General features: G+C 36.3%; 3 protein-coding genes and 1 long non-coding RNA gene across 5 annotated transcripts; 2 read left to right on the top strand and 2 right to left on the bottom strand.

Moving 5' to 3' along the window:
* Positions 1–820: 820 nt before the first annotated feature.
* LOC145213334 (uncharacterized) lies at positions 821–3,274 on the bottom strand. The gene is made up of 6 exons (XM_080081566.1): positions 3,134–3,274; positions 2,972–3,014; positions 2,402–2,567; positions 2,129–2,335; positions 1,704–2,023; positions 821–1,546 (listed from the first exon to the last, which is right to left on the bottom strand). Exons 1-6 carry the CDS (start codon positions 3,184–3,186, stop codon positions 1,376–1,378), a joined length of 960 nt encoding a protein of 319 aa, XP_079937692.1. The 5' UTR covers positions 3,187–3,274; the 3' UTR covers positions 821–1,375.
* A 1,911-nt stretch (positions 3,275–5,185) lies between these two features.
* On the top strand, positions 5,186–11,471 carry LOC145215158 (uncharacterized). Its single transcript, XM_080083812.1, has 18 exons — positions 5,186–5,496; positions 5,578–5,785; positions 5,869–5,960; positions 6,119–6,148; positions 6,217–6,417; positions 6,685–6,879; positions 6,962–7,120; positions 7,249–7,354; positions 7,675–7,811; positions 7,873–7,998; positions 8,572–8,777; positions 9,150–9,307; positions 9,372–9,914; positions 9,990–10,119; positions 10,196–10,305; positions 10,370–10,535; positions 10,615–10,720; positions 11,132–11,471. The coding sequence occupies exons 1-18, from the start codon at positions 5,454–5,456 to the stop codon at positions 11,284–11,286; spliced, it is 2,871 nt and encodes a 956-aa protein (XP_079939938.1). The 5' UTR covers positions 5,186–5,453; the 3' UTR covers positions 11,287–11,471.
* Positions 11,472–12,952: 1,481 nt separating this feature from the next.
* Positions 12,953–18,813, bottom strand: LOC145213587 (rhomboid-related protein 2-like). Of its 2 annotated transcripts, XM_080081931.1 has the most exons (8): positions 18,557–18,813; positions 18,078–18,229; positions 17,718–17,866; positions 16,534–16,646; positions 15,670–15,770; positions 15,551–15,605; positions 13,884–14,049; positions 12,953–13,485 (listed from the first exon to the last, which is right to left on the bottom strand). In XM_080081931.1, exons 1-8 carry the CDS (start codon positions 18,651–18,653, stop codon positions 13,467–13,469), a joined length of 852 nt encoding a protein of 283 aa, XP_079938057.1. In that variant the 5' UTR covers positions 18,654–18,813; the 3' UTR covers positions 12,953–13,466. The 2 variants fall into 2 exon arrangements, with proteins under 2 accessions (XP_079938057.1, XP_079938055.1); XM_080081929.1 differs by having other exon boundaries at positions 12,953–14,049.
* Positions 18,814–18,957: 144 nt separating this feature from the next.
* LOC145213588 (uncharacterized) lies at positions 18,958–20,937 on the top strand. The gene is made up of 3 exons (XR_013856849.1): positions 18,958–19,081; positions 19,285–19,337; positions 20,026–20,937. It is a non-coding gene; the product is annotated as an uncharacterized LOC145213588 (long non-coding RNA).
* The last annotated feature ends 426 nt before the right edge of the window (positions 20,938–21,363 follow it).

Genomic DNA, 21,363 nt, shown 5'->3' with positions numbered 1-21,363 from the left:
CTCAAGCGCTCGTCACATAGTTGCTGACGCGCCCGACCTGTAGACACTACATCCACTGTGTCTGACGCCGTTCGTCGCTGACCTTGGGTGGGAGAAGTATGACCCTGTCTCGATTTTCGCGCTGTGGTCCGACGCATTAGCTGCAACACTTCCATTTAAGTGACACTACAGACTGCTATCGTTCCCTTATTTAGCACTTTCGTCGTCGCTGAGCCGATGAGAAAATGTACGATGAAAACAATGTAGGTTTTTGGCCCACACTAGCATAGATACTTTGTGTCGTCCCATTTTAAAACCAGGAACCTTTAGTTTTTATACTTCTATGCAAATGATTAAATGCACTCGAAACGTGTGGACACATCAGCGTAACAGATTTGTAAACTAAAGCCTACTCTTTTTTTCGGATCAAGTTGTAATTAGTGATAAACAGTTTGATTAGGTTGGCGGTTCATCCAAATATCTCATTTTTGGCGATATTTCAGTTAAAAGCTCGGGCGAAATCGAACTCATTTGATGTCTTGATTAATTTACAGTTGCGCAACGTTAGTAGAAAACCATTTATTCTGTAAAATACCGGTCAATTTGTCCGCAATAAATATGTTTGTGCAGTTTTTTGAAGAGCGATCAGAATGCTATAATCAAGTTTATGCAACACAAGAGTTTTTCTACACATCCAATGGTACTAGACCTATGTAGACAATTCGATTGGTGCGAACAGACTAGATTAAAGCGACTTTGGGCTGAATATTCGATTTCAGCATACACTTTTTATAGTGGGTTAGATGCATTGCTAACTAATACATCAGTTTAGTAATTTCCGGCATAGGTACTTGTGAAATTTTATTAGCATTTTCTACACGGCATAATGAATAGACATTGAAAAAGCAATGTGCAATTATCTATTGCTGTGCATTCATCTACAACTTTTGAAAAGAAAGAGAGGAAACGAACGACGCCTGATTCAATTATATCACTTCAATGACAAAATAGTCGTCACAGGATCATGGTTCATATCTGGTTAATAATTATGACCGCACCAATGATTAATATTGTTAGATATTCGGTTGAGAAAGTATCAATGTTTGACAATATAGCAGCACTGCAGGAAAAATGTGCAAAAAGCAAAATAAACAATCTGACAACAAAAAATTGCTACACAACGGTTTCAGTAAATGGGCATTTTAATTACGTTTGGTACGTTACATTTAATGTTTGCTACGACTTCAAAATGTGTAGATGGTTGACAACTTAAACAATCCTTACTACGCATTTTCCGCTTTCGCTTATTAACATGTGCAATATTGAAACGGAACAAGTCACAGTAAGCTCTTTATATGAAACTCTTGGCAAAGTATCGAACAATAACCTAAAAAATCTACACACCCAACTTAGAATCTTCGCAACAGCTCGTTTCAAACGATGGTTTTGTGACAATCGGTTTGAGGGAAGAAGTTTGTGTTATACTGTGTGCAGAATCGGTTCCGGGAAATTGAAATGCATTTGTCATCAAGCCAAACGACGATGATGATCGTAACAGTGGTTGTGTCTAAACAATGTTAAGATGTATGTCAGAATGCGTTGTGTGTGTTTACTCAAGCAGTTTACTACAGCATCCAAATAAGTGTTGGATCTATTTTCTTAAAAAAAACATATTATGCGTTAAAAAGCAAATTGTTTCTTTAAAAAAACATTAAAAAATTTACCAAGGCTGCAGTAGCTAGCTTTGAAGCTGTCGTTGCAGTCCAATATGGCCGATCGACTGTTTGTTCACTGACATTGGCTGGTGTTGTGGTTAAACAAGATAGTTTGTTGCCTTCTATTTTTGGGCCACCGATAATTTGGTTTACAAGGTCCAATCTAAAGTCACTTGGTGGTATTGCCCGTGAAAGGTTTGACACGGTACAATATGGGTGGGGTCTTGGTGGTCTGATACCAAAACCGAAGGGAAAGGTGACTTCTGGCTTAGATAGATTTGTGTCACCCATTCTTGCCGCTAAATCCATCCATGACGAAAATGCAGCAGCTAAATTTGTAAAGCAACATAAACTAGGGTGTGCAGGAAATCATGGGAATCTAAGGTTTCCGCTAATATCAAGGAAAGCAAAATTACTGGTCGTAAGTTACTTACGTCTGGTAGCGTGTTTCAGTGAGTGAATCGCCTCGGACTGATTTAAAATATTGTAAAGATGGTTAAGCAGTCTTATTCGTAAAGGATTTTGATTGTCCATTCCTTCAATAGCCACCAAATATCTTGCAACTTCTGAGACACACTCACGATAACCAACACTGCGGTAATCTAAGGCTATAGAATGAGCGTCGTTGAATGGTAACCCACCTGTCGATAGAAGATTGTTGAAAGTGGTCTTTATCTTTATGTACTAAATTGTGTTATTTTTCACACCTTTTGCCATGACGTTTTGTAGCATTTTTAGGTGCTCCACTGTAAGTTGCAGAATTTCAGCTTTTTCAAGTTTGGCGGAACCCTGTTTTTCGTAGGCGGTGGGAACCATACGACGTAATTCAGACAAGCTGTTGTTAATGCGATCTCTTCTCCTCTTCTCTATAACCTATTCAACAAAGCTAATATTATTATTAATTTACAATCATTAAGTCAAGTTATTTAGTCGGAGGAAGTGGGTTAATGGTATGTGGTAACCACTGAAAACACATATAGGCTGTTCTTACACAAAAATGTCAACTATCAATGATTCCATTGTTTTTTTTCTGACGCTGACGGGTAATTAAAGAAGCTGGTAAACACCGGGAAAGTCTTAACCAACCAGTCGTTTAATTGTCCAGAAATAAAGGATATCATATTAAATTACGTTTAACAATAAATTGTTTCCTCGCGTACGCAACAATCTGTTTTCAGAAATAAACGTTTGTTCACTATATTCACTATTTCAGCTTTTTGTATTAAACGTTGTGTTAATTCTACAAATATTTTACGCCAGAAATATAATTCACCTACCCCACGTCTTTTTTTCCGTGCAAGTGCCAGAGGTTGCGAAGTTCTATAAAAGTAATTGTTGGTAACAGTAACTAAAATGTAACGAAAATCAACCATATTTTCAAGCTGTGTTAAAAAAGTGAATAGCTTTTCCATTATGTACAATTTAAATGTGTTTCTCACCCGCTTGCCTCCTCTTCGTTGTCAGTATCACTTTCACTAAAATCTCTTTTCATTTCGGAAGCAAATATTTGTTAAAGCAAAAAGCGAATATTATTAAAGGATGCCCTTGCCTAAATAAATATCTGTGTTTAAAACCCGTTGCATCTGCAATATTCTGGCGTAAAAATCTCAAGTTAAATACATTATACCCTACTGTTTTCGTTTTTCTACTTTGCGACGCGTATAATGGTACTTGAGCAACTACTTATGACATGTTTCTCACGATGCCGCCGCAGGTTGGTGCCAACCTGGATTTAAAGCGACCCAATATCAACAACATCGATACCCCTCTCGTATGACGCCACATAGAAACACCAAGCAGCAAAGAGCTTGACGCAGTGAGCAGCGGCGACGATTAATCGCCGGCAACAAATAGCCCCGTGACAACACAAGCACAGACGGCGTTCTTCTACACCCAAACGTGTGTAGAACGCTAAATGAACAAAGTGAACCTACGGTCATACTGGGATAAGTCGTTTGAAGCGGGGGCGCTTTCAAGTACTTTCCCACGCCTGATTGACTAATTCCGGTACATATAAGTGCAGTCAGGGAGGGGATATTATCGTCTCACGCCGAATATTGCTCATTTTGTTGTTTCCAGCTTTTGAGCGAAAATTCGCTGTAATAAAGATACAATCATTATCTTTTTTTTCTAATTCAGAAGACCAATGATTTGTCTTGATTCGGTATTTGTAACGATATATTCAGTGCTAATTTATTCAGTGCTACACATACTTTTTCATATTTTTCTAAATCGATAACTGGGTGTATCATTGAAAGTTTTGTTTAAAGGTAAAAAGGTACCGCGAAATTTCTTCGGCATAAATTCATGCGCTTTGTGTGAAACCTTTTTGCCAATTCGTCTTGATCATGCCCAGTTAAAATTGACAAACTTTATTGATGAAAGTCTAATGCTTATTAACTGACCTAAAGCGCGCATTTTGGGGCTCACGTTTAACCTGAAGAAATTGTTACGGGCAAGGTAAGAAAAAGGTAAGAATTGCCGCGGAGCGGACACTTGATCCTGTCAGAAATAGAAATGCAAGTAAACGTTAACTTACTCCTCCTTGCGAAAGTATTGGCACAACGACATGCAAAGTACAACTCTTCTTATTTCGCAGGATTACGTACAATGATTCAAAAATCAGTTGAATACACCACTGAAGCAAAGAAAAAAATGTGTACAAACAAGTACCACTTTAGTCACAGTTGCACAATCTGACATCACGTAAGATTTTAACAAAGATTTTAGACTCCTCGAAGGCCCCCCGAGAAATCGCTTCGCGGACTCTGCCAAAAAAACAAATATTAAGTAATTAATACGTAGATGTATACGCAGCACACTGCATGTAGCCGTAATCAAAATACCCTCCACAAAATTAGCACCACATGTAACGCTTTAAAGGTCAGGGTGCGGACAGCGGTCCGCCAATTCAGTAGTGCTGGTCGAAATCATCGTTCTGAAGCCAAACAATTACAAAAAGCGAATAAGATAAAATGAAAATAGCATCAACATCCTTTAGAATTCTTGAGAAGGTATGTTCAGAAATCCTCCATAGAGAGTGTGTGCGGATGAATTGACCAAATGGTGGTTATTTTTTGGATTACGAACTTCCGTACCTAAGTATTTTTGTTTACTACAGAAGTGTTGAAGTTCAAGAAAGGTTTATAAAGCTAATATGATATGAAGTATATGATAATTCAGTAACAATTACTTTTAAAATTTGATTAAAACAGTTACCACAGTGCTTTCTTTTGCTATGCATCATGGAAAGAGCCGAAAAAGCTAAATAATGCGTCACAGTGTAAAATAGGGGTATAGAGAAACTGTACGTTTAAAAGTCGAGAAACGAGTAAATAAATGCGCTTCATTTTACAATTTTGTTGCATGTCGACGCGAACTCGGGCACTATTAATAAATCGCCGTGCAGTAAACATCCAATAATCATAAAAGGTTGACTTTAAAGTGTGCTCTTCTCTGGAGGATGTACGGGGAAGGGAAATCCGTTATGGTTGGGTTTAATGTTTTCACAAACGTCCTTTCCTGATCCCCAACGAACGAAAATTGCTTTAGTTTGCAGAACATGCGTTGTGATTGATGCTTTCATATGGTCGGATGCAGAACACATAAATCTTGTCGAAGTAGGAAGTGCTGTCATTTGTATGAGTCGGTGATGGTTTATAACGGTGCTACACACTAGAGATTGCATTTTTGTGGTTACGTGAAAGGAATAGCTCTGATAATCTTATGAATGTTTCGACTGTGACGAGTTTGTAGACAATGTCTAACTTCAATGTATTTCTACTGCTACTGGCATTTTCAGGTAACATATTGGTGCAAACGCTTTATGTGCAAACTGTGTTTCAAAATAGTTCAAAATCCTAATTAAAAAAATATTTTGCAGAAGTGAATGGTCAGTCAAAAGGCTACATCAACGTTACCTGCGCACCAAACGTTTTGGAGAACACGTTTAACGTGAACGGATTTTATTTGATTTTACCTGGTACATTAAACGATGCAAATGGATGTTTTGCGGCAGCTAAAGCTGAAAACTCAAAATATTTTGGAATCCGTTCAAGTCAGTGTTATTTGCAATTGGGTTCCCTCTACAGGTCAGTCATTATTATTATTATGTTGACTGTAAACCAGGAAAGACTTTTCGAGAAATTAATTAAACTATCCCGCCTTAAATCAGGAACATTCAATCTACCAATCAACCATCTGCTTCGTGCGGTTCCAATTTTGATGGGAGTCCCTTGATTGAAACTTATGAAAATCTGGAGTATAGTAAGTAACTTACTTGTGGGAAAAGTGCAGCTTCTATCAAATAAAAAGTTCGGGCATATATCTTGCTTTTAATTTTTTCTAACATGAAAAATCGATAAAGGCCCAAGAATTTAAATTTTAAGTAGGCTAATTGTCTCAAACACTTTTGTTGTTTTTAGCTACGCCGGTGCAACGAAAACAGCTTGTAGGTATGTTATATTTTATTACAAAAACATTGTCTTGCAACACACTTTACAAAAAACATGTTTTCTTATAGTTACGGTTGGAGCAAAAAACTATCTGATATTGAATGAAACTGCGCCAAACTTTATGCTTGCCCTCCAACTATGTACCTCACTTAACAAAAGCTTGGCCGAGATAAAAACTCGCTCACAGATACAAACAGTAAACCGCGCTATAAGGAGGAATTATGCCAACTGGACTGACGATAAATTTTGGCTTAATATGGATAAAGCAAGTAAGTAAACGACCAAAAGACGTGCTTAGTTAGTTTATGTAAAAAACTTTACCTGATACGATACGTTTCGTAACTCACTTCCACTGAGAACATTTTTTTCATAACCTGCGTTCCTACCCTTTTCTCTTCCAAACATACATTTACGCAGAATGTAAATTAGTAAAAGAATCTAATCATACGAAACAAAGGTGTAAAAAATATTTGACTCCAAATGTCCGGCATGCCAAACCGAAATTATACTGACAAATGCTTTTGTTTTTAATGTAGGTAATCCGAATGCGTACACGTGGGTTGATTCACAACAAACTGTAGCTTTATCAGGACGAAAACAAAACTGGGCGAGGGGCAACCCAGTTGCCGATCTCACCAAAGAATGTGCTGTAATGTCAGGGGGTCACAACTTGCAATGGATAGTCGAAAGTTGTGTTTCGTACAAAATATTTCCAATTTGCGAAGAAACAGGTAAATATTGCAAATACTTCCCCCAAAATGGACGCTAAGATGACAAAAGGTGTATTAAAATTATATGTTTGTTTTTTCTTAGCTGCAGCGGCAAATCAGTTAATAACAAACAATGGCAATGTCTTGGTTACAAGCCCAACGCCTGAAGGAAATACCAATGGCAGAACCGACAACCAATCCAAAACATCTGGTGAAAGTTGTTTGACAGGATATCAGACATCAGACTCAGGAAAATGTATCGGTACATATTAAGTTCTTTCATCAGAAAGTTTATTTACATGTATACTATAACAGTAATCTAAACAATTTAAAGTCATGGGTAAATTCGACTTGTTTCAATAATACCACGTACACCTTTTGTAAAACTAGATGTGGATGAATGTACAAAGAAACCGTGTGGCCTTGGATGGTGCACCAACTCAATTGGTTCCTACAATTGTCAATGCCCATCTGGAACTCTACTTAACCCTTCAAGGTGAAATACAATTACCAAAGTGAATTTGGATGGAAGAATGACAAGAATTCTAAATTTAAACCAATGATTTATATTGTTTTATTTTTTGCCTAGACCTGTGTGAATTCGAAAATACGTTTCAGCGCTTACGGCAATGTAATGAAAAACAATGGAAAGAAAAAAAACTGGTCACATGCCCCGCTGGATCTTGCAAATACTAACCGAATTCAATATTTATGTCATTGTTCTCAAAAGCGTTTACTAACGCACATTCTTTTCCCATACGGTGTTGTAGAGGCACTAATTTACCCCTTAAACTTTCAAACATTTCATTTGCACAGAAACACGTGTGAAGACGTTAACGAGTGTTTAAATGCAAGCTTGTGTATTGGTGGACGCTGCATAAACCATGACAGAACGTATGCTTGTTTGTGCGAAAAGGGATATCATTTCGACATGGTAACAAGAACATGCGTGGGTAAGCAATATGACTGGGTATGAACCGCAACTGAACATTTATTCTTGTTGTTACTTTACAGATATCGATGAATGTGCAACCAATCACAACTTATGCCATTTAAACGCAAATTGCATCAACTCGATTGGGCACTACAGATGTGAATGTAAAAAATACTTTGTTGGAGACGGATTTAAACATTGTAGAAGTACGTACAGCGTTATGAGTCTGTTTGATGTATATTTGTTGGTCTAGTACAGCGGTTCCCACACTGGGGTCCGCGGTCCCTTAGGGGTCCGTGAGGCAATTTTGAGGGGACCGCGAAGCGGTTGAAGTAATTCTATAATCTTATTTGGCGTCAGTTTGTGCCACTAAATAAGTTTAAAATCAAAGTAGAATTGAGAATCGACTGTCTCCATTGCTAAACAATGGCCTTTATTGAATGACAACTATCAAAAATGCAATTGTTCGCGCACAATCGTAATGTTTTTGTCCTGTTTGTGATGTCACATGCTGTTTTTGAATGATTGTTATGCGCAATTTTGCATAACTGGCTAAAATCCTGCAATCAACTTTCGTTTTTATGAAATACACATTTAGGCTTAAGAACCGCGAGCCCTCGAAATATTGGCAAAGGGACCGTTTTGAAAAAAATCTGAAAAAGTTTGGGAACCACTGGTCTAGTACAAAGGCTCGTTTACTAATCGGAAAGATATGTTAAGGCGGTGATATACAATTAAAGTTTAAAAAAGGTAGTTAAACTTGACTTTATAATTTATAGTTTCCAAGAATGCTTCTACAAGTTTTCACATCACCTGTGAACCAAGTTTGATGCAAATTGCTGTGGATGAGTGGGTTATAAAAAATTACGGTCTCATGACATTGCTGGATACCAATTGTGTTGGAACTGAAAATAAGAAAGACGGCAACCGAACGTGGGTTTACTCGATAAGAAGCGATTTGAGCAATTGCAAAAACAGGATGCAAGTGAGTTAAATTAATCACACTTCATCCGCCTAATTCTACCTATACTTGTTGAAAACAAGGCACGAAAACTTTAGGATGTGCGTAAATGGGAGGGGGGTTTGCTGCAGTGAGTCAGAGATTAACATCCGTTTTGTAAAGGAAGTGTATTGCTCAAAAGCCTGTAGTGTAAAATCTACAAGTTAAATACATCCTTGTTCGTCCTGCAGGCTGACGACTAATTCTAAAAATTAGTTGTGTTAATAAACTCTTTAAATTTGCAATCGTGTTCAAGCGAACTTTAGTTGTCGTGAATTTTTTTAAATGAACCTTTTTCGTTAATATTATTTTGTTTGCAAATCTGCAAGCATTTACCTATACGTTTCCGTAATTTAGGACAATGGAACGCATTTCCTGTATTCCAATGTGTTAAACAACAACAAATCAGTTATTGCCACCGGCTTTGCATCCGGGCACCTATTCGCGGCAACTTGGAGCTGTGCATTTCCAATAAAAAATATTCAATTTTCTCTTGATACGTGGGGGAATGATAAGTAAGTTGTATACTTCAGTCAAGCTGTATCGAAATGAAAACCCATGTTTTTGCTCATTTTCCAGAGGTACAGGATTTATAGATTTTCAACTTGGTGAGCCCAACCAGAACGGTGTATACCCGGGATCTGTCAATCATCTAGTGCAGCCACGAGAGGGTGGCATAATAGCTCAGACTGTGTCACCTGGAGGCAAATTTGTTACCGATGTCGATGGGTATATTGTTCCTCAAACTGACGCAGGAGGCAATATTGCGATGGGGCCGAACGGAGGACGATTCGTTCCGGTTACTGATACAAATGGTTTGGCTGTCACAAATGCACAAGGAAACATTAAAGCAGTTACCGCCACGGATGGCACAATACACGTACAAATGTCACCAACTTTGCCACCCAATTCACTTGGATACGGGGGCGTGAAACCACCTGGGGTAGAGGAAGAAAGTACCTTAGATGTCATTACGGGCTCCGACATTCCCGGTGATCCAATCTTAGTTCTACAAAACGGCACAGTGTTGGTTCCTGGACACAATCTGTCACAACCCTTGTCCAATTTTCTTCCACAAGCTAATGCTCGGCCGAAAGGAGGAGTTTATGTTGTCAATTCGGAGTAAGTGGTCACATACACATCTTAACACCTACGTATGAAATACAATAACTTTTTCATTGATTACGTTTTCTTCAGGAGACATGTATTAAACCAACTAAATGGCACTGGAGTTTATGAAATCAAAATGCTGCCATTTACAGACAGCACGTTTCGTCACTTACAAACAAAGTCAGTATTTACAACAAAAGAAACTTTATATTTGCGGGTATGTACATGGTAAATCAAATGGTGTGTGGGAATGAAATGATTTAAAAAGAAGTGTTACATTCTGTGATACACAGATATCACTATTAACAAAAGACAAGAGAATGGCTGTGATAGCACAGAGGTGTTGGGGTACAGGTCAACCACAACCGCAAAGCACCCCAGACCTTCAGTTAATAATGAACGGGTAAGTTTATTTATTGTATGCAAAGACTTAATTATACTTAAAGTTTTGACGATTTATTGTTCAGGTGTCCCCAGCAACACATATTGCAAAATTCAGTAAAAGTCTTTAGGAATGGAAAAGCTAGAACAGCTGATTTTAAAACACAAGTTTTTAAATTTGACAATTTCAACGCCACATTTATCCATTGTTTAGTGGATCTTTGTGATCGAACAAAACAAATTTGCGAACCTGTAAGTATAAATAGTTTTCAAATATTTTTTATGGGGTATTATATTATCTGCAACCCTATACTCAATAATTTTCCTCTAGGTTTGCAATGAAACTTTGCAAAGGAAAAAACGTAGTCTTGACCACGCTCCAATTGCAACAAGTAATCTAACACTCGGCCCATTTTACGTTACGGATGAAAATGAAGGTAACCGAAAAACAACAACTTGCCTTTAGAACAGTGGTTCTCAAACTTTTTCACCATGCGGCGCATTAAAGAACTAAAATTCCTTCCGCGGCACACTTCGCAGGGAAACACAACAGAAGTTTATCATATAAGCTTATAATTAAGTTAATTTTCAGCTTTATTGTGGTGGGTAAGGATGCTTTTTATTACCAATAACAAAATATGGGCTTTACAACTTTGTTATGCGCACCAGTAAAACACTAGGGAATGTTTGTACTTCAAAAAAGAAAATATTTCGCGGCGCACTTGGAAGTCTCTCACGGCGCACTAGTGTGCCGCGGCACACAGTTTGAGAATCACTGCTTTAGAAGCTTATATACAAAATACCTGACGAGTTAATCCAGCCAAAACACGTATTGTTTTTATTCACAGCTCTGTTCGGATCGACACAACAGCCAACGATTATAATTTCTCTTGTTTCTGCTCTCTTGGTCATACTCTGCTTGTTTTTCTTGATTTGCTGCTTCGTGTGTTGTTGTCGCAGAAGACGAAGAAATCGCAGAAAACAACAGCCAGTCGAGATTTAGCCTTAGAAGAACAACGCAATAACTATCTCAGGTTTTTGTACATAATCTACTGTTTATTGTTGTCGTGAGCCGGGACATATGTTACAAATAAATGCACAAACAGATATCGGAGAAAGTTGTGTTTTTTAAACTTTAAATACCAAAATCATCGCGTATATATTTCGTGACATTTTACAACATTCCAATAAAAAGCTGTTTTCATACAGTCCAGTCCAGAGTAGTGGTCTTTAATCTTTTTGCGAAATCGCTCAGAGTAATTGCTAAAGCAACAAAAATTAAGCAGCGTTAACTTCAACTAGTTGATTTAAGGAAACCAGAGGGAATTATTCGACAGAGAACCCTTATACATTCCACATAAAGTTACACTTTGGCCTTATACTAAAAGGTTGCCCATCGTTTCTCTAGAGACGAGGGGTCACCAAACTGTTTTCACAGCGGGTCGGATAAGTTTATTTATTCGCCAGGGCCGCATAGTTTACAGTACCTCAATTATGCGTCTTGGTCCGCGAGGCGATTTTTATCGGATATAGCCAAGAGATATTTTTACAATATTATTAGAATTGAACTGTGATGATACGACTTTAAACTTTTTAGGTTGGCCGTATATTACGTCACAAGTGAATAAAGAACGCAATGCATTTTGTCTAGCTTCGCAAGATTACCTTGCGTGGAAACGACTCATGGGGAATTTCTTACGTCACAAACAAGACTAACACAACAATAAAATTGTGCTTAAAGACTCGCATATTTTGTTACTTGAAAACAAAGTTAAGGATTACGTCTTTTCATTTGGCGGACCTCAATTTGAGAAATGCTGGTATATGTAATAGGGCAGTGTTTCTCAACCTGGGGGTTGCCAACCCTTTTGAGAGTGTCGTGAAGACGCAGCCCATCTCAGGATGATGTTATCCTTCTCATAGAAAATTTCCAATTGTCTTCTGTTTAGCATAGTAACTCACACGACAGTTTGGCCTAGAATTGGCACAACAGCATTTGCGATTAAATACTTCTATGCATTTGTTTTTTTGCTTTTCTTAAAAAAGCACGAATTTTGAACACTGTTTTTTGACCACAATGACGCGACAAACCCGCTTTAAAATAGTAAAAAAAGCAAGTACCAAAACAGCATCAGTTTTCTTCAGAAAAGAATAAGACAACACTAAATAGTTCGTAAGGACAAAATATAGGCGACTTTTTTTGACCCTGCAATAGACATTTGTTACGGGAGTTCTTGGTTCAATGCAGAAATTCCGACACTTTTTTGCGCTTCATAACGTTTTAACGTTGCGCAGCTATTTCCGGCTTGGTGATTGTTTTAGTGCAATTGTGTTGCTATGTTGTCTTTCACCAAGCGAAATAAACTCAACTCAACTCAACTCAAATTTACCCCACCTTAAAAGATATACCACAAGAGTTTATTTGAAACACATTGCAGCGAATGCAATAGTGACTCCGATTAATAACTGCATTAACATGTGGTCGATGAAACATCATAGCAAAGGATGCTAGTTCGGAAAAAACACTTAGTCGTTGATCCCTTTTAAAGATAGATATATTTCGCTCGGTCAGTTGACGGCTGTAAAAGCGAAATATACATATCTTTAAAACTAAACAATGAATGACTAAGTGTTTTTTTTTCTGAACCTATAAGCAACAGACTGGGTGATTCCAGCTTTAAGTTTTAATTACAGTATTACATCATTGCAAAACAAAACTTGAGCATCTTTTACACATGAAAGTATGTTTAGGTAATTCTGAGCTACCTTTTATCAACCATGGGTTTTGTAATATTAGGTGGATGATACAAACTTAGTTAAACAACACATCAGAAACATATAGTAGTGAAAAAATACTTTTCATTTGAAAGAAAAGTGTAAGTGGGTGGTGAAGTAAAAAGTTTGAAAAGTTCTGGTATAGTCGTTTCAAAACCAAAAGACACAAGATGATTTTTAATCATTAAAAAAATACAGTAAAAGATCAAAATAGCATGTTCTATTTTAAACAGTTAAGTAACAGCTGATATCAACATTGACAATATTAAAAACAGAAAACATGTGGATTTGTAAATCCATTACAGTTGCAATGTCAAAGTATAAAAATATGATGTTTTTTTTTTGCATTAAATTTTCACAATACAATACAGGCCATTGTGTGAATTTGGACTTAAAACCCGTTGAGCTTCACCCTACAAATTCCATGCTGAAATGAAATAAAATTCATGTTAAAACTGAATTCAGGCTTAACAGGCAATAATGGAACTTGAAAAAACTTTGCTAATTTTAGAACATCTACAAACTTTTAATGTAAAAAGTGCAAGACACATACAAAAATAACAATCAATTGCAGAGTCAAAATGTAGGAAAAGCAGAAAGTACAAACATCAAAGTTAAAAAAAACATAGTGCATATTCATAGCAAAACCTTACAAACAATAAATTCCAAAAACTTAATAGCAAAAACTGTCTGCATTTACTTCATACACATAAAGTAAAATGGGAGCTTAAAATCACATCCTAAACTGTTCCAACAGGAGACAAAAACAAGTTCCATAACACAGCAAAACCGCATGCAAAAAGATATGCTATTAAACACACCCACATTTTTGTGTCACTAATCAAACTTTTATTAAAGTTACTGAAAACAACATATCCAATCGTGATTCCTGCAAGGCCTCCAGCAAAATGAGCAGCTAGTGAAACTTGGGGGGTGTCATCATCCATGACTGCAATTCTCCGATACAACGAGAATCCAATGTCAACAATCGCTATAAAAAATTTGTGAGCTTGATGAACCATGAATCACTTGTAAATTTTCAAAACCAAGTTTGAAATAAAAAACTCAAGCAAAATGAATTTAACAATCCTGTTGTACTTATGTTGAACCAAAATTACCAACAAATAAACAAAACTAGAAGGGTGGCTTAGCACATATTGCCATTGCACAGACACTGTGACCTATTTCTTAACACTTATTTACATCCGACACTTATTTTATATTGGGTCCCATATCATCCACTGTCTTTTATAACCTTAGTTGTTTCCGCAAGCAGAAACTCATGGGTCCCCACACATGCAAAGTTGTAAATAATGCATTTCAAGAGATTACAATGAGAAAGTTTGGCATTGTATCATCAGACACAGTGATCAGTACTGTGCCTAAATAAATATGATTTATGAAGTAAAGACTATTTAAATTCATTCCATTCATACCTTTTTGAAGGTTTTTCTATTTTATGACTATCTGAGAAAAAAGTGTTAAATAGTGAGAAAATAGGCTAAAACACAACAATCAGGTCCTATTAATGGTGAATTGTACATGACTGTAGGAGTCTAGTGGAGTAAATGATAGGTACTACAGAGTTTAACAGAACACCAACACCTACAAATGGTACACTCTACAAACTGTCCAAATTTCGTTCAATTCAGACATTGTTTAAAAAATTGAACCATTTTGGGGGGCTAGTGGGGTAAATATTGGGGCAACAGGGTTGAACACAACATTCTACACCTATAAATGGCACACTCTACAAGCTATGTAAATTTCATTCAATTCTGACAATGTTTACAAAATGGACCCATTTTGGGGGGCTAGAGGGGTAAATATTGGGGTTACAGGGTTAAATAAAACAATTGACACCTATAAATGACAAATTCTGCAAGTATTTCAAATTTCACTAAATTCTGACACCGTTTAAAAAACTCACCCGTTTTAGGGGGTCAGTGGGGTAACTGATGGGGTTTAACACACAAAAGTGTAAAATATGAAACCACGATAACCCAATTAACAGTCATGTAAAATTTTATCCAAATCGAACAATGTTTAAGATTCTAACCACTAGAGGTGTTATTGACAACATTCGTCAACGCTTCTGACGTCATAAGGCTGTTAATACCCCTCTGACTGGTATGTGCAAAAACGTCCACCCAGTAATGCACAAACACATGTACCATATGTACTGGTGCCTTTATTATACTATTACACTACAGAAATTTTTCTGTTTGTGGTGCGCAGCAACATACAAAAACGTTTTACACTTTGGGGTCTAGCGGGGTAAATACTGGGGTTATCAAGTCAAACAAAGCAAATGGCACATCTGCATAAATATATCTACCATCTGTGAAAGTTTCATCCAAATTCATCAAAGATTTGATGCCAAAAGTGCATGGACAAACTTCACCGGAGAAAAAAGAAAAAAAAAAGAAAAAAAAAAAACTGAGTGAAATCAAGATGCGTCCCCTTCAGGGAAGGGGACCCATAATACTTACCAATTGCCAGTATAAGAAGAAGATGCAGACCATTAAATGCCAACTTTGACCAATTCTAAAAAAGCATTTTAATCATGTAAAGCTTTAGCATAGTTGTCTTGAAAAAAAGACGCACATACCATTATAACATTTGACAAATATCCACCCAGCAAAGCATAAACACCCCCTGATGCACCAACCAAAAAAACGAAGGGATCAAATATTGAACTGGAAAGTGAACCTGTAAAAGTAATATTACATCTAGAAAAGTGGCTTTTCTGTATGGTGCCAATTTTATTAACTTCATCCTGTTCAAAAATCACTTCATCATTTTTTGTCCACTCCCCAATGTGACTATGTAACAATTTTCAATAATTGAATGTGTTGATTAATGGGGCCTGTCGGATAATGGCTGGGTACTGACCAACTTTGGATAAATATCGGTCTAGTACAGGGGTGGGGAACCTGTGGCCTTTCAGGGCACCAAGTGCAGCCTTCGATGTCAAAATACATTTTAAGATGTTGATATTATGGACTGCACCAGGCGCTGAAAAATAGACAGTTTCGCGTTACTACTTGATTAGTTCTAGGGCAGCGGTTTTCAAACTATAGGCAAATGGTCCCGCAGTGGTACACAAAGCGATTTCCGTAGGTCTACCAAGAGCCCAAGGCTTTACAACCTTACTTGTGTTGCAAAAGAACAATTGTTTGTGAATAATCGAATGTCTTAACCTCGTCTGTGATGTCACAAGCTGCTCTTAGACCATTGATATTTGTAAACAAGCGAGTTTCTAGGTCAAATAAATCTGTGTGAAATAAATCTTTTCTAGGTCAAATAGACTGTGTGAGAAGTTCCTGTAATATATTTGAGCAAATTTGCACAACAAGCTTAGTTTAGGGCAGGCAATTTAGTAATTTTAAAGTTGGGATATATGTTTCTAAGGTTTTTTCTGCCGGCTGCTGAATTGCAAAGAGAAACTTGTTTGGTTAAGCAGAGTACATACCTGCCAAAACACCACTCATGTAGACAATGCTCACTCTGAGACTTTTGTGGACCATCTCAAGCATAATTCCAACCATTAGTTGTAAGACAACATTTCCCATAATATGTTCAATTCTTTGCAAAAAAATGTAGTCATTTTGGCAACCAATATCCAAGAAAGATACAACAGATTTTAGTTTAAGGTTCTATACATAGGCGCCAAGTAGGCGGCGGCCACCACATTGGGTTTGTAAAGCATGTTGGCGGCCACCATATATTTTGGTTTGTTAATAGTGGTATCGTATGAAACATTGTAAAATCTACAGAAAATTATTTGTTTGCCAGTGTATGTTTGGCAATTATTGTGTACAATGCGAATGTGTTGTAATAAATGGTTATGTCAGGTGATATAAAGCAGCAACAACTTGACGAAACATTTTTTAAACGTTGGTAACCCAATAATAAACGTTACAGCAACGTGTTCCCAAAATAAATATTATTTCAAACATTCAAACATTTATTTAAAAGGATTTTTTTCAATTGTGACAAACATTGTATTGTATGGAAAGTTTGTTGGGCTTTGAGTTTGAGCTCTTGTGGTTGCACGCATTAGTGGAGTCTGACGTCATACTTTACATCCGCCTCCTTGTATTTTTTTGTGAAACTCAGCACCATATAGAACTTCTGTATGTTTCAAATTTATTAATACTTTAGCCCAGTGGTTCTGTATGTTTCAAATTTATTAATACTTTAGCCCAGTGGTTCTCAAACTCGTTTTTTGGGGCCGCATGCGGCTCCCAACTACTTATTTTGCGGCTCGCACCAGACCTAAGAAATCCAAACATTGCTATTTTAGCTTTCAAAGTCATCTTCTTTAGTGATTTTCTCAAGGTTTCGTTTTTTTGCGGCTCCCTACACACTTAAAAAATACCATTTGGCCCCGACAATATAAAAGTTTGAGAACCACTGCTTTAGCCTATTTAACGTTTTTTTTTAATTTGCCATACTTTCAATGAACATACATACATAACCTAATATAAGAGGGTGCCAGTTGTAAAAATATTTGTCATCCTGATTTTGCTAAATCAGAAGGAGAATGAAATTTCCATTTTGATTTAGCCAAATAAAAATATGACATTTTTTTCCCTACCTTAATGCAAACAAATTTAGCGTCATCTGACAAGTTGGATCAAAGTTTTAACCTACCCAGCATGTAGAAACATGTATGAAACAAATCTCCAAACTTCTTCACGCTTCCATGGGTCGTAAATTAAAGGGGACTTCGCTAGTCCAGAACTAATGGTAATCCACTGTTTGTATTCTGCTTTTACACCATAGTAAATGAAAACAACTAGCTGAAAAAATTTTTGTACATTAGGTAAACAAATATTAATGATGGCAATATGTTTAAGAATACAACAATAAGTAATTCCATTCCTTTAAAAAATTGCGAGCTGGTTTGCATTTGCAAAATATACATAGAATAAAGTATCTCATTTTCAGCATCATGGAAATAATACTACAAAAGTGAACCTAAAGTATTCTGATTGTCTATGTTATTATTACCTCAGCCAATGATATTGTTAAAATAAACAAAGGAGGTGGATTGCAGTTGTACTGTTTTAAATATAACAGTTTGTCTTCATCAGTAGTCAATACAAAATCTGCCAAACGCCTATTGAACTTGGAACCACATCCAATATGCTTTGAAAAATTTCCTGTTAAAAAAGTTTAAAAAAAAATTTAATATACATTCAGCAAAACCACCACCACCCTATGTATATATATATAATGGTGATCCTGTATGAAGCTGCAGATTATTACATCAAAAACCAAAGATTGCATGGTTGGCAACAGCCAACAAGTAACCAATATTTCCTGTACACATTAAAATATTTTGGGTGAACAACATAAAAATGTTTAATAAACAGCACAATTAATATTTGCTGATACTCAATTCCCATGTTACTTAACAATACTTTCTACAGCATTTCGTATTTGCAAACAAACAAATATTTTATCAATATCAATTTTATGCTGCTCACCATCAATTTCTGTTTGGCCATCAAGTTCCATTGCCTGCAGTTCAGCATCACACTCATTTTGATTGATCAAGTCATTGTCATTATTAGTGTCACACATGTTTATTACCTGGATGTTTTTTGTACATCAGGTGTGGCTGTCAAACTCACAACAATTGGCGGTGGTGCTGCTAACACAGGAACTCACAAGAGTCACAACACGCCGGTTTGTGAATTTCCGGTAGGTAACGCAACGGAGCATAGGCGTTTATGGTGACAATAATTGCTGAGTCAGAAATTTGCAAAATATGATTTGCCATTCGACTGAAACCAAATCTTTTACGAACACAATTTAAAAGCGTGAAAAGTGCTTTTTTGCTTAAGAAAGTACCACCATAGTCTTTACATACCCTAGTCTGAAAGCGCAATGGCAAAAACAGCATTAAAAGTGGGAAGCTACGCATCTAGCGGTGGTGTGGCACTTTTGCAAGCTACAATGGAATCGGTATTGAGAAAACGCGTGGTTAGCGGGTTTAATTGTGATATTGGGTAATTTTTTTGTTGTATTAGTTTTTTTCTGTAAAATTGTAATGTAAAATTTTATTTAATCATCACATGCTTGAGAAAATATGTGCAACACCTTCATTTGACTAGGAAAATCTCCCTTCGCCAGTAGCTAGCAATCTTTCTGAGAGATTTTGCCAATTTAGTTTGCTAAACATAACGTGTTGTATGTACGGTTTACTTTTTAGAGTAAGAAAGTAACTGATCTGTGAGAGTCAAAATGGACCATTCAGCAAAAAAGGTTGGTATTGTATTAAAGTATATTAGACACATTTGAAACTACAAAGTTTGTTTCTGTGTTAAACTGTCAAAAAGTAACTTGTTTTTTAACTGGGCACTATGGGGATATTTGATGCATTTTGTTCATAAACTCCACAAGAATGACTAGTTATTGCAGTAAGTAATTATGTACAAACACACATTGTAAAGCACGGCTTACACAGAGACAAGAAACAACATTAAAACACTCTTCTACCATGTATTTTTGTTTTCAAAGGCTTTTTGAAATCCTTAGGTTTTTGTAATTTTTTCTGATATTCTCTGATACATCTGTGAGAGTTGAAATATGCTGTCATTCGTACATATCTTTACATTGCAATACTTGCCAATTTTTCATTTTCAGAAGAAAAAATCTCATTAACCTTTACAGATTCAATTTTTTTACATATATATATTTTAATAAGTGAATTCTTCAGTCTTTCTGCACTACATCGATGCTTTCCTTTTAATGACTGAACTGATTTTTTAAATGTTTCCATTCTTTCCATGGCCCTTGCCTCATTGAGCTAAAGGTTTAAACAATTTAAACATCTTTTGTTTTTCACAGCAATATTGCAGTCATGTGCCATGAACCTATGTCAGAATATTAGTTAAATGTTTAAATATTTGTGTATTACAGAAGGAAATGGTAAAAATATTTTGTTTTATAGATGACCTTACCTGTTGACAGCTTCTGGAAATTGACCAAACATTTGTTTGTACTTGAAAACTGAAACCCACACTGAAGGTTTAGAAACTTTTTTTATATCCGGGACACAAGCAATATGTTTCAAATGACTTTAAAAAAACTTGAATATTGATGGCATTTGGACCTGTGAGTGTATTTAAATAAAAGTCATGGTTGGTTGGAAGAGGAATGCCTTCAATAAAGCATTAAACTGGAGATCTTCATTGACAACAATTTGATACCGGGGACCATAAAAACAGTTGTTTGACAGGTTCCACTTAAGAAAGAACAGTATAGATTGATCATTTATTATGCCTTTTTTAATTCCCAATCGATTTTTTGCACCAGCTCTAAAGGCTGACTCTTAAATTCTCAAGTTATTCATAGTTGATGTTTATTTTTAGAGGTAACTCATGTTTTTTAATGATTCTTCTGGAAGAAATAGATTTATTGAAGCATTTCTGTGGTAAACTTTGGGATGGTATTCTACCAAACTTGATCCATTTTCGTTTTGTTGTTGATTGTATGTCATCTTTATTGAAATGTGAACTACAGATAAATGCTTTGCCTTGCTTAATTCTGTCCTTGAACTTGTTGCTGGGATCGCGATGATAGAACATAACCACAAAAAAATTTGTAGCCCAATCATTTGTGTCAACACCACATCTCCCCTTGTTTTGGCCATATGGAATTTTAAACAAGTTCACATTTTTTGTTTGTGATGAATTGCAACAGCCTGGTATTGAGCAGTACTTAATTGCCTCTATTATTAGCCTACTCATTTTCATTTCCAGTTGAAAAATTTCGTTTTGTTTACAGTCTGTCCATTTTTATTAAGTGCTTTGAAATGTTTATGTGGTTCATTGTTATAGATAATAAAGACAATCCGATTGTTTTTGTAATGGATAATTTTTTTTAGGCTAGTTAACAGCAAACCAACTTAAATTGTGCATTGCAAGAAACTTTTAATATTGGAGTACGATTTAAATAATGTTTTCGTTACAATTAATGTTGGAACCTTTAGGAAGGTAAAAAATGGTGGGCCTGGTCGATATACTTGCTTAGTCAAATATTTCAGTTTTATGCGACATATACGGTTTGAAACATACAATTTATCACATATAGTTTAAAATAAAACTTATTCGCTTCGTTTTTATGAGTTAAAGGCTGACCAAGTAAAAAAAAATCGAACAGAACGCATCGATAGCGTCTTTTCCTAATACCGATTCCATTGTAGCCTGCAAAAGTGCCACACCACCGCTAGGTGGCGTAGCTTCCCACTTTTAATGTATGTACGCTTTCAGACTAGGGTATGTAAAGA

The sequence above is a fragment of the Phallusia mammillata genome, chromosome 2, assembly GCF_965637545.1.
Source record: "Phallusia mammillata chromosome 2, kaPhaMamm4.hap1.1, whole genome shotgun sequence".
Classification (NCBI taxonomy): Eukaryota; Metazoa; Chordata; class Ascidiacea; order Phlebobranchia; family Ascidiidae; genus Phallusia; species Phallusia mammillata.
Note: the sequence above shows the minus strand (reverse complement) of the source record. Positions and strands in the feature narration are given on the sequence as shown.

Excerpts from the sequence above, each read along its gene's own strand:
- LOC145213334 (XM_080081566.1), bottom strand. The coding sequence starts at position 3,186 with ATGAAAAGAGATTTTAGTGAAAGTGATACTGACAACGAAGAGGAGGCA. Across the intron at positions 2,568-2,971 it reads CACGGAAAAAAAGACGTGGG|GTTATAGAGAAGAGGAGAAG; the intron begins GTAGGTGAATTA and ends TTTGTTGAATAG. Across the intron at positions 2,336-2,401 it reads ACAAAACGTCATGGCAAAAG|GTGGGTTACCATTCAACGAC; the intron begins GTGTGAAAAATA and ends TTCTATCGACAG.
- LOC145215158 (XM_080083812.1), top strand. The coding sequence starts at position 5,454 with ATGTCTAACTTCAATGTATTTCTACTGCTACTGGCATTTTCAG. Across the intron at positions 6,418-6,684 it reads GCTTAATATGGATAAAGCAA|GTAATCCGAATGCGTACACG; the intron begins GTAAGTAAACGA and ends TTTTTAATGTAG. Across the intron at positions 10,536-10,614 it reads CAAAACAAATTTGCGAACCT|GTTTGCAATGAAACTTTGCA; the intron begins GTAAGTATAAAT and ends ATTTTCCTCTAG.
- LOC145213587 (XM_080081929.1), bottom strand. The coding sequence starts at position 18,653 with ATGTGTGACACTAATAATGACAATGACTTGATCAATCAAAATGAGTGT. Across the intron at positions 15,771-16,533 it reads CATGAGTGGTGTTTTGGCAG|GTTCACTTTCCAGTTCAATA; the intron begins GTATGTACTCTG and ends TTACTTTTACAG. Across the intron at positions 15,606-15,669 it reads ATTTGTCAAATGTTATAATG|AATTGGTCAAAGTTGGCATT; the intron begins GTATGTGCGTCT and ends ATGCTTTTTTAG.